At 41.0% G+C, this 12,857-nt stretch overlaps 1 protein-coding gene across 6 annotated transcripts in view; it reads right to left on the bottom strand.

The window, feature by feature from the left end:
• The window catches only part of tub (TUB bipartite transcription factor), a 467,593-nt gene that overhangs the window by 27,844 nt on the left and 426,892 nt on the right, over positions 1-12,857 (bottom strand). For all 6 annotated transcript variants that reach the window (XM_043705827.2, XM_043705828.2, XM_087996532.1 and 3 more), the window contains 3 exons: positions 11,967-12,088; positions 5,753-5,944; positions 3,356-3,468 (listed from right to left, as the gene is read on the bottom strand). In XM_043705827.2, the coding sequence (XP_043561762.2) occupies positions 3,356-3,468; positions 5,753-5,944; positions 11,967-12,088 (427 nt within the window). The remainder of the gene's footprint in view (positions 1-3,355; positions 3,469-5,752; positions 5,945-11,966; positions 12,089-12,857) is intronic.

Below are 12,857 nucleotides of genomic sequence, written 5' to 3'. Positions count from 1 at the left end.
ATTTTGAGTGCAATTTTGCATTGGAGATTTCAATTAAGCATAAGACGTGAGCCAACGACACCTCTTTGTCTACCTTTATCACTATCCTGCAGCGAAGAGCTATGAAATTCCTAGCTCTTTATCTCTTATGCATCAGGCTGGATTAACGATTTCATTAAATCTTCATAAAATATTTTAACAGCTACTAAAATAGTAATGGTAAATTAATGGTGCTCATTCCTAACTTGTTTTATGTACCAAATTTTAAGTTTTGAGTTTTGGTTAAGAGATGATAAATGGGACATTGTTTTACTTCCTGCTATAGTTAATGATCTGATCAAGGCTCTTACAACAAACATCAGACTTACTACAAAGAAAGCAGCATCTGTTTAATTCCCTTTGGGAATGTATTTTAAACGCACATTTTGAGCGAGCTGCCATCAGTGTATAGAATTGCATTTGTGTGAGGTCACAGATCAATGGGTCTGTGAGTAAGAACACAGACTGAATACAGATAATCATGAAAAAAACAAAGTGGCAATAAAGGCAGCGTCTCCTGGAAGTTAAAAATAATTGAGGGTCAGGAACAAAAGTAAAACATCATTTTTGGGTCCTATCCCAGTGGTGTCTAATATCTGCACAGTACCATGATCTTATTGGAGACTGCCAATGAACAGGCCATTTTCACATTCACCCTCCAAGTAAAGATGGAGAGTGATTCACTGACTAAACAGGCACAATGAAAGACTGCAGCAATGGCTGGCTGGCAGGCATTCTCACCAGGAATTAAGAACACTTTTGAGGGAGATGATCATTGGAAGGGAACAGGCAGGAAACAGGGGTTGAGACTAGGATCAGATGAACCATGATATAACTGAATGACAAAGTCAGCCTGAGGAGTTGTATATTCTCTTCCTGCTTCTATTCCTCATATTCTTATGAGGGCTATACAAACGGAAGCCCTCCTGAATGGCTGGAGAATATTTAAAAGATAGCCTGGTCATGGCCAAGAATGGTACATTTCACAGAACTGATTGTGACCTCAGTATCAGTCTTGTGGTTCTGCTACTGGGGTTTGAGACAAGGTTCTGATGGCCATCTAATATGCTGCTACGGGGCCACTTCCAAGAGGCTCTTGGGCCTGTGGACTCACTCAAAGGCCAGTCTGATACTGGGAACTTTTCAACATCAGATAATGGTCCTCCATTGGAACCGTGGTTTGATGCTAATCTCAATACTCCAAGACCTATGTCTTGGCCCCACGCTCTGCAACTGGAACCTCAACTTCCTGACCCACAGACCACAATCAATGAAGATAGACAACAGCACTTCCTCCACTATAATCCTCAACACTGCTGCCCCACAAGAATGCATTCTCAGCCCCCTACTGCACTCCCTGTACAACCATGGCTGTGTAGCCCCATTCTGAACAAATGCCATCTACATGTTTGCTGATGGTAAGCTGGATATCAAACAATGAAGAGTCAGAATACAGGGAATAGATAGAACGCTTGGTGGCGCGGTGCAATGATAACAATCTCTCTCTCAATGTCAGCAAAACAAAAGAGTTCATCATTGACTTCAGGAAGACAGGAGGAGGACATGCCCCTATCTACATCAATAGAGCTGAAGTGAAGAGGGTCAAGAGCAACAAGTTCATTAGAGTGATGATAACCGACAACCTGTCCTGGACTTGCACGTTGATGCGACGGTCACGAAGGCACAACAATGCCTCTTCTTCTTCAGGTGATTTAGGAAATTCGGCATGTCCATAAGGACCCTCACCAACTTCCACAGATGCACCACAGAAAGCACTCTACCTAGATGCAGCCTGGTATGGCAACTACTCTGCTCAGGATCATAAGAAATTACAGAAAGTTGTAAGCACAGCCCATACCACCACAGAAGCCAACCTTCCATCCATAGAGTCCATTTACACTTCTTGTTGCCACAGAAACGTTGCCAACATCATCAAAGACTCCTCCCATCTCAGTAAAGCTCTCTTCCCAACCTCTTCTGTTAGGCAGAAGATACAGGAACTTGAACATATGCACCAACAGGTTCAAGAACAGCTTCTTCCCTGCTGTTATTAGATTGCTGAATGGACCTCTCTAACTTGAAATAATATTCTTGCTAACATATTTGTTTTGTGCCCCTCCTGTGCAGCTATAACCTCGCATACCCCGCTCTGTCAAAGCACCCTTTGATCTGTATCTCCTTGTTTGCTATGATCTGCCTATGCTGCTCGCAAAACAAAGTTTTTCACTGTATTTAAGTACATGTGACTATAATAAATCAAATCAAATGGATTAATTGCCAATCCCTGCACAGTAGCTGCTGATTCCCACAGAAACTTGTCCCAAGACAGGCTAGTTTCAGTGAACTAATATGGGATTTTCCAATCTCTTCCCAACTTCCCTGACACTAGATGACCAGGGAATCTTGGTTAAAGATAGAAATAAGTGAACTGAGAAAAGAAACAAATTGCAAACTATTACAGAAAATGATCTAAGAACAGAAACTGCCCCGTACTTATTTAAAAGGGTGTAATGTCTATCATTGCTAGTATATAGTTTATTGCAATACTATTTTAATTGAACTTTAATCTATATCAAAACATTCAGATTCTGAACATTAGAAAATGATTCTTGCAAAAATGCATTTGTTTTCTTCAATGTTATTGCATCTGTCTTGGTTTCAAGCTCCTGTATCAACTTGGGTACCGTTATTGAGTTGAACTGATGTAGCCTCCAGTTTTCTCAGTTTGACTAAATGTTAAATTGCACAGTGATTGTCCACACCCACGTACATTCTATCTGAACGCTCAATGGATTCAATAAGAAGTGAGCTCAGTTTTAATGATTTCATGTCACAAACTGTTTATATGCCCAGTGTCAGTGTGCTTCTCTGTTTATTGCCTGCAGCATGAAAAGTGCGTTGATCTATTTTTGAACCTGGAAAGGAGCGCAGTCATATTGATAGTCACTGCAGGAGAGTTACATGTAGCACAAAAGTCAGGTCCTGGAGTCGATAACGCCCTGGGTATCAGTGATAGCTTCTTCAATGTCATGTCTTGTGGTCAGGATTCATCCTGTTTGCATCAGCAACACTGAACCAGCTCTTTCCTTTGCTCTTTACAAAAAAAGGTTTCCTTACTGGGCAACGTTCAATAGAAGTTCTAATCTAAGGGACCTTAAAAGATGCATTACATTATCTCACTGCATGTAGCATTCAATAAAGGCCAGGATTTGAGGACATTGTTGCTGATTTTAGGCAGTATTGTAATATTTGCTTTTAAGTGGACTTTCTTTCTGTTTATAGTAAGATTTGCCCACAGAAATCATCAGCAAGGCAGTTAATTGTGATCATGGGTTACCTGAGTTTGCCAATAAAGCTCTCTCCACCACGTGAAAGGTCAGTGGGGTCTATAGAGATGAGGTAATTTGATGTTTTGCTCTTCTTTCGTTTTCTTCCTGCCAGTAAGAATATCTGAAGAGTTGAAGGAACAAGGGAGAAGTTAAAAGAACAGAGAAGAATAAAAATCAATAAATTTCTCCAAAACTTCAACCAGCAGCAAACCTCAGTTTGGTTAGTCCATCAACTCATCAACTAAAAGTATCCATAATTAATACTGATTGAAGGCCAAATGCAGGTCAGTTCTGATGAAATGAAGTCATTTGGGAAGAACACATTCTACAAAACTAAATGAACATTTGATATTCTAAAATTATTTATTTAATTTTACAAAAAGTTTAAACATAAAACAAATATCTAAACTGGGGGTAAAAAAAAATATTTGTAAGAAATGGGGACTGAAGATAATAATGTGTACCCTAATCCACCTCAATTCAAAATAATGTAGGTAGCAGGTTTGTCCTGCCTACTAGATATAAGTCAGACCAGGTAAGGATGGCAGACCATACTGTAAAATGAGGAGAAAGTGAGGTCTGCAGACGCTGGAGATCAAAGCTGAAACTTTATTGCTGGAACAGCACAGCAGGTCAGGCAGCATCTAGGGAACAGAAGATTCGACGTTTCGGGCACATGCCTGAAGAAGGGCATGTGCCCGAAACGTCGAATCTTCTGTTCCCTAGATGCTGCCTGACCTGCTGTGCTGTTCCAGCAATAAAGTTTCAGCATACTGTAAAATGACTTCAGTGAGCCAGACGGCATACATGAAAGTAGGAAGAAAGTAGTGATGTGTTTGACTGTTAACTACCCTCTGAAGTGATCCAGCCAACAATCAGTTCAAGAGGGACTGGCAACAAATGTTTGCCTTGCTGCCATACCCACATCTCATGGAAGAATAAAGAAAAAATAAATAAATATAGGTAAAGCTTCCTGTCAGGCCTTCTCCCCTCCTCCTGCTGCCTCTCTTCATTGCTATCTGACACCATTTGCTTTTTTATCATATGCTACTCCACACAACATTCACCACAGATTGTTGAGTTCTGCTGAGTCAGATAGCTTGCTGTTTACTTACAACACTGACTATTTACAAAACTACATTATCACAGTCTTATACACACAGTCTGAGTTCTCGGTTTACTTATGTTATTGTACATTACATAACCGTATCTAACTGACCACACTGGACAGAGTGATTGAAGGTAAGGCAGAAACCGTTTACATCAAAATATTACATATCTCTCTTAAATGTCTATCTGGTCTAGAATCTATACCTTGCACAATTTCTTGTTCATGTTGAGTGCAGAGACCTGTTAATATAAAGGTCATGACTAGCAGTGAATGGTGTGCAGTGATAAGTAATACTTCTCCTATTTGCAACACCACTCCCTCCAGACTTTAACAACCGTCATCAATTCTTTCAGACAGGCAGCACTTATGCAAATCCAAACATAGCCAAAGAAGGTAATCAGCATCTAACCTGCAAGTTGCAAATGATATATTTAAATAGGATTTGTGTGTAGCCCTTCAAGTCACTGAATGTATATTTAATTGTATTTGTTTATGACAGAGACTAAACCAGAACAATGAGGACCAAAAGAAAGGTTGGGTACTAAATCAGTGCTAAATATGGACTGACAGCATGCTCTGTCTATTCTTTATACATCTAGTGCATATTCAAAATGCCCACCCGAATACTCTCACTAAGAGAGTTTGTGTGTCAGTCACACTGAAATGAGCAGGAGCAAGATTCCAGATTGGGGCTTAAAAGCAGTAGAGGATGGAAGATACCAGCACTACAGTGTTCATGTTTTTGGATGGAGGCGCCTGCATGAAAGAAATGGTTTTATCCAGAATTCCTGCTAGAAATACTGTCCCTTGTAATTTAATCAAGAGAGTTGCTGAGTCATATAGGGCTCATCTATAGTCCCTGGTTTCTGCTGAGTTAACTAATCCTAGTCAAGACACTAGCTGCAGTGTTATGATTGGCCTAATTATTCCCTACAGTTAAAATAAAATCAGTCAGTTTCCATTCACGATCACAACCCAGAAAGCCCAACTGTTAGTTTCGGAAGTCAGGACTGAGTATGACTATGATGTCCCTTGCCACCTTCTTTCAAGAACAACACTCTAAACAAGTTTTAGTAGAATATTCTTTGGAAAGATTGGATATAGGTTGGCCTAAGTTCTAGCCCTTCACAGCAAGTGTGAGCAGATGAATATGGTTCTGATTGTAGTGTGTGGTATATATAAAAATCTGTATATATGGAGTGTATTCTATATAAAGCAATCTGTTAGATTTCGATAGCTTGAAGTCCAAATATACATTTTAGAACACAGGCTAAAACTTATGTAATTTAACAACCTTTTTTCCATCATCCCTTTCCAGGTGGAGGTAGTAGGTAGGATACATTCCACGGTCCATTCCCTTCTTATCTCTTGTTATTCGGCATTTAATGGTGACTCCTTGTGGAGCTGGTCTCACAGCAAACTCTTCAAGGTCATCCACATCTATTAGAGCATCAGTTCCTGGAGGGGTTGAGACTGAGGCAGCTTCCTGCAAAACATGAATATATTGTGCTCTGTAAGAAGGAGAAGTAGCAACATTACAATGAGCTACTTTCACCAGAAAAACATAGTCATTGCATTTCACTTTACTACTTAGCATTTAGGAAGATGAGGAAATTCTGAAGCTGAAATTAATTTCTCCTTTCATGGATTAATTTCCATCTGTGGATTAATGGAACAAACTTCTAGCAAAAAATATTGAATTCAGTTATCATTGGAGAAAAACTGCATACACTATCTAAATTATATCTTTCTACCCGCATCTTAACTTTCCAGGTATAGACAAGTGAAATGTGTCCCAAGAATGAGGATGTCAATGTTGATCAAATACTAACACTGCGCAAGTGGTCTTCATAGCATCTTGATTTAATTTGTACAAGTGTCAGAGATTGAGCTAATCAAACAAAAATGATAGCCAGAAAATTGCTGACAGTACCAGAGCTATTGAAAACTTTTGCCTACTTATTAATTATCCACTAACAACATCTTGAGAGTTGCCACTAACCAGAAACTGAACTGGACTAGTCACAAGAGCCACAAGAGCAGGACAGAGACTAGGAATCCTGCATCAAAAAACTCATTTCATGATTCTTCAAAACCTGTCCACCATCTACTAGGCAAAAGTAGAGAGTGTGATGGGATATTATCCTCTTGCCTGGCTGAGTGCAACTCCAAAAACACTCAAGATACGTTACACCATCCAGGTGGATATTGTGCCAATCATTCCCTCCACCACTGATACTCAGCAGCAGCAGTGGGCACTACTTACAAGATTTTATAAACCCATGAGCACTACAGGCTAGATGGACAGGAGTGGCAGATGCATGGGAATATCACTGCTTACAATGTACCTTCCAAGCCACTCACCATCCTGACTCAGGAAAATATCACTCTCGTTCAGTGTTGCTGGGTCGATATCCTGGAACACCTTTCCAAATAGCATTGTGGGCCTCCTTACATCAAGTAAACAGTAGCAATTCAAAAAGACAACTCACTACCACCTCCTCAAGGGGAAACTAAGGATGGGCAATAAATATTTATCCAGCCAGTAACACCCAAATCCCAATAAATGAATTAAGTGCTTTTTAAAAATCATGTCATTTAGGAATATAACAAGACAGATGACAAGAAGCTTGTTCAAATAGACAGGAAGTTTTAAAGGAGTGAAGAAAGGGAAAGAAAAAGAACAGTTTAAGAATTCCAGAGCTGGGGGTCCACCAGTTGAAGACACTGCCACCAATGTTGGAGTAAATAAAACTGGGAGTGTGCAGGAGGCCAGAACTGGATGAATGCTGAGATGATGGAGGGTGAGAGCACTTGGGAAGTGAAAAGATAGGATGGGTCAAGACCATGGAGAGATTTGAAAACAAGAAAGAAATTATAATTGAGGCATTGCTGGTTGAGGAGCCAGTGTAAGGAAGTGAGCACAAGGGATAATGGTTAAACAGAACTTTGTATCCATTACGATATGGTAAGCAATATTTGGAATTAGCTCATTTATTTAGAATTGAAGATTGAAGACCAGGCAATAGAGTAAAGATATAGTGAAGTTTAGAATCAATAAAAGCATGGATGAAGGTTTCAGCAGCAAGGAACTAAAGCAAGGACCAAGGTGGGTGATCTTATCAAAGTAGAAATGGTGGTCTTGGTGACTGAGCAGATTGGAAGCACATCCCTGCATCAAAGACAATAACTTCATTACATTTGATGTCATTGAGTAACAGACAGTTGCCATGGAGATGGATAGCGACAATTGTGACAGAACAGACTTTATTGAGTATTTGTCTCTCCACAGGTGTTGCCAGACCTGCTGAGATTGTCTAACATTCTATATTTCGAACAGATTTTACAGCATGGCCAATGATAAGGACTTCTGGTTTCCCAGCTGGAGAAAATGCTTGCTCATCCGACACTGGATGTCTGTTATCTCATTAGTGACCATGCAGAGCCAAGACAGGTGATGGTGAGGAAAATGTTGGTGTTGTCAGTGTACAGATAGAATGTAACATTATGTCTTCACATAATGTCCCTGAGGATCAGTATGTAGATGATAAATAGGAGGAACTCAGGGATAGATCTGTTAACGATGCAGGAGCAGGAAATGGAGTCATTGCAGATGATTCTCTGGATACAATCATACAGGCAAAAATGGAACCTGACAAGCATAATCCCAAACATCCGAGCAATTGAGGAAAGACTTTAGACCATAATGTCATAAGATACAGGAGCAGAATTAGGCCTTTCGGCCCATCAAGAGTATTCCATCATTCAATCATAGCTGATATGTTTCTCAAACCCATTTTCCTGCCTTCTCCCTGTAACCCCTGATCCCCTTACTAATTGAGAATTTATCTACCTCTGGCTTAAATGCACTCAGTGACTTGACTTCCACAGCTCTCTGTGGCAATTAGTTCCACTGATTAACCAACCTCTGACTGAAGAAATGACTCCTCATCTCAGTTCTAAAGGGTAATCCCTTCAATCTGAGACTTTGCAATAAAATCCTAATCTCTCCTACTACTGGAAAAAACCTTCTCCATGTTCACTCTATCCAAGCCTCTCTGTATTCCGAAAGTTTCAATCGGATACCCTGTCATCCTGCAAACTCCATCAAGTACAGATGCAGAGTCCTCAATTGCTCCTCACAAAACAAGCCCTTCATTCCTGGAATCATTCTTGTTAACCTCCTCTGAACCCCCTGCAACACCAGCACATCCATCCTTAGAGTCGAGAGTTTGGTGCTGGAAAAGTATAGCAGGTGAGGCAGCATCTGAGGATCAGGAGAATCGACATTTCAGGCAAAGCCCTTTATCAGGAATGAGGCTGAGAGCCAAGGGGGTGATGAGATAAATGGGAGGGGGGGTCTGGGGGTAAGGTAACTGAGAGTGCGATAGGTAGATGGAGGTGGGGGATAATGGTGATAGGTCAGAGAGAAGGGTGGAGTGGAGAAATGATGAAGGAAGATGGACAGGTTGGAAAGGTCATGAGAACAGTGCTGAATTGGAAGGTTGGAACTGGAATAAGGTGGGGGCAGGGGAAATGAGGAAACTGGCGAAATCCACAGTGATGCTGTGGGGTTGGAGGGCCCTGAGGCATCCTTCCTCCAGGCATTGGGTGGTTAGGGAGTGGTGATGGAGGAGGCCGAGGACCTACATGTCCTTGGTGGAGTGGGAGGGGTAATTGAAGTGGTCTGCCATGGAGTGGTGGGGTTGGTTGCTGCAGGTGACCCAGAGACATTCTCTGAAGCGCTCTGCGAGTAGGTGTCCTATCTCCCCAATGTAGAGGAAACGGCATCCTAAGATATAGGGCCCAAAACTGCTTGCAATATTCCAAATGCGATCTGACCAGAATGTTATACAGCCTTAGCAGTACATCTCTGCTCTTTTATTTTAGCCCTCTCAAAATGAATGCTTACATTACATTTGCCTTCCTAACTGCCGACTCAACCTGCATTGGCGAAAGTGGGTACTGCAGATGCTTGAGATTAGAGTCAAGAATAGAGTAGTGCTGGAAAAGCACAGTAGGCTGGGCAGCATCCAAGGAGCAGGAAAATCGACATTTCGGGCAAAGACCCTTCGTCAGGAATTGAACTTGCATGTTAACTTTTAGAATCCTGAATGAGGACTCCTTAGTCCCTTAATGCTTCAGACTTCTGAAGTCTTTCCCCATTTAGAAAATAGTCTGCGCCTTGGTTCTGCCAAAGTGCATAATCTCATGCTTTTCCACATTGTCTTCCATTTGCCACTTCTTTTCCCATTCTCTTAACCTGTGCAAGTCCTTCTGTTGCCTTCCCATTTCCTCAAGACTACCTGTCTCTCCCCTCCGCCTATCTTTGTGTCATTTGCAAACTTATCAAAAATGCCCTCAGTTCCTTCATCCAGATAACTAATGTATAATATGAATAGCTGTGGTCTCAACACTAGCCCCTGTGGAACTTCACTACTCACCAGCTGCTATCCTGAAAGAGATCGCTTTATCCCTACTCTGCATTCTGCCAGTCTGCCAATTCCCTATCCATGCAGAGTACCTTGCCCGAACACCATGAGCTCTTATCTTATTTAGCACCCTCCTGTACAGCACCTTACCAAAGGCCTTCTGGGATTCCAAATAGATTATGTCCACTGGCTCTGCTATGTCTAACTTGCTTGTTACCTCCTCAAAAAATTCTAACAGATTTGTCAGGCATGACCTCCCTATGAAGAAGCTGTACTGACTTCACCCTATTTTACCATGTACTTCCAACTACTCCACAATCTCATCCTTAATAATGGATTCTAAAATCTTAGTATAGACTGAGGTCAGGCTAACTGACCTATAGTTTCCGGTCTTGTGCTTCTCTCCCATCTTAAACAGGGGTGTTACATCAGCCATTTTCCAGTCCTCTGGGGCTCCCACTTCCAGAGAAAGATCACTATCAATGCCTCCACAATCTCCTCAGCTAACTCCCTCAGAATCCTGGGGTATAGTCCATCTGGTCCAAGTTATTTATCCATCTTCAGACCTTTCAGCTTCCCAGCACCTCCTGAGTGATGATCACTATACTTGCCTCTGCCCCTTGACTCTTGAAGTGCCGATGTCTTCCACCATGAAGACTGATGCAAAATATGTAATAAGTTCCTCTTCCATTTCTTTGTTCCCCATGATTACTTCTCTAGCCTGATTTTTCAGTGGCCCAATATCCACTCTTGCCACTCTCTTACCTTTTAGATTTCTGAAACAAAACTCTTTCAATCTTCTTTTTATATTACTAGTTAGCTCACTCTCCTATTTCATCTCCTGCTTCGTGCTGCTTTAGTTATCCTCTGCTGGTTTTTCAAGGCTTCCCAGTCCTCTGGCTTCCCATTAATCTTATCCACATTATATCCTTTTTCTTTTGGTTGAATGATGGCCCTGACTTCTCTGTCAGCCTTGACTGCCTCATGCTACCCTGAGTGCAATTTTCTTCCTTGGGATGAATTTCTGCTGTGCCGCCTGAATTACCCTCAGCAACTTCTACCATTGCTGCTCCACAATCTTCCCTGCTAGGCTCCCCCTACAATCAACTCTGGCCACCTCCTACTCATGACACTGCAGTTACCTTTACATCTGATTCTAATTTCTCCTTCTCAAACCACAGGGTGACATTTATTGTATTATGGTCACTGCCCTTAGGGTTTCCTTCACTTTAAGCTCCCCATTACAACAGGCACTGTTGCCTTTTCCTTCCATTTTCAGATTTTCATTTTCACTGGTGCTTACAATTTCACCTGCGTAACTAACAATGCCACCTGGTGCTGCAGTAACAACATGTGTATATAATGCCCAAGCCATGGCCACAAACTGTAAAAGTGATTGTGCCATCTATTCCTGCACTACAGTACAATTTCCACCACTCATCACAGCAATTTCACTCTGAATGAGCTTTGCAATCTGTACTTAATCATGGACTGTTAAACATTATCATCCGCTTCTATTAAAATTCATTTTAAATAAAATCCTTATATTTATCAGACAGGAGAATCCATTGTCCCATTCGCTATTGCTGTGATCAAAAAAACACAGGACTGCTTAATTACATTCTCACTCACCTAAAACAGTCAGTTAAAAATCACACAACACCAGATTATAGTCCAACAGGTTTAATTGGAAGCTCTAGCTTTCGGAGCGGCTGCTCCTTCATCAGGTGGTTGTGGAGTACACAATTGTACTCCTAATGTGTCTTATAATTGTGTGCTTCACAACCACCTGATGAAGGAGCAGCACTCCAAAAGCTAGTGCTTCCAATTAAACCTGTTGGACTATAACCTGGTGTTGTGTGATTTTTAACTTTGTACACCCCAGTCCAAAACTGGCATCTCCAAATCAAAAATAGTCATGTCTCTTCCTGCTCTGTCAATGTGTCACTTCAATCTAGCTGCCTTAAGAGTGTGTGCTTTAGTACCTATGGCCTAGCTTACTACACGTCTGTTTTTTCTATTATTCCATCTTATGTTTCAATCAAATACATAGAAGAAAATATTCGTAGTTCTCACTTTATTAGATTTTTTACTGGAAGCAGATCCAGGCCTGGTATTGCTGTTCAACTGAGAAGAGCTAGAGCTGTCTTCATCTTCTTCATCTTCTTCCTCATCAAAGTTCATGCTGCTAGAAATACCTATTGAGGCAAAAATCACTGGTTAAAGTAACTTTTAGGTTATATACTTCCTGATGCAGTAGGCATATGTTTAACAATCCATATCTACATTCTTAATAATTAAACATAACAAGTGGGTCAATCAACTATCAGATGTGGGGTTGTAAAGAGTGAAACAATGATTACAAACCCGGACAAATATTTGAGGGGAGATTTTATGCATTTGCTCTCCAGGTGTATCAAATAAAAATTCAGGAGTGGAAGCTACAAAATGGAAAACTCTGAAAAGCCCAGTTACCTCCAAAACATGGCTTAAAGCACTGCACCTAAAGCATAAATTCATTGAAGTAACAGTGTTACTTTACAGAATGGAAAATTCATTTGTCCAAGAGAGCAGATTAAATAGTGAGAATGTAAAGGTGGTTAGAGGTTTTGTAGTAACAGGAGTGAACAGAATCATTAGTAAACACAGAAGGAGAATCCACTCAAAGTTTTGATTATCGACAATATCATCATGTAGGGTTTACAATTCAAATCCTACAATATCAGAGTAAAATGAAATGAAAGACTTCAGAATAGTATTTCCAGGATTAAACTGGCAGAGAGGACAGGTTTTCTGATCCCAGGGGCATTAAGATCAATACTGGTATAGAATTTCATTGCACATAAAGATTGACAGACACTGGTATACAAGTGGGCTCAGTATCTTTATGTGTTGCTGGAAAAGCGCAGCAGGTCAGGCAGCATCCAAGGAACAGGAGAATCGACGTTTCGGGCATAAGCCCTTCTT

The sequence above is a fragment of the Chiloscyllium plagiosum genome, unplaced genomic scaffold (assembly GCF_037043375.1).
Source record: "Chiloscyllium plagiosum isolate Xiang-an unplaced genomic scaffold, Cpla_swu_hap1 HiC_scaffold_18, whole genome shotgun sequence".
Taxonomy (NCBI): Eukaryota; Metazoa; Chordata; class Chondrichthyes; order Orectolobiformes; family Hemiscylliidae; genus Chiloscyllium; species Chiloscyllium plagiosum.
This window is presented reverse-complemented; position numbering and strand designations above follow the sequence as displayed.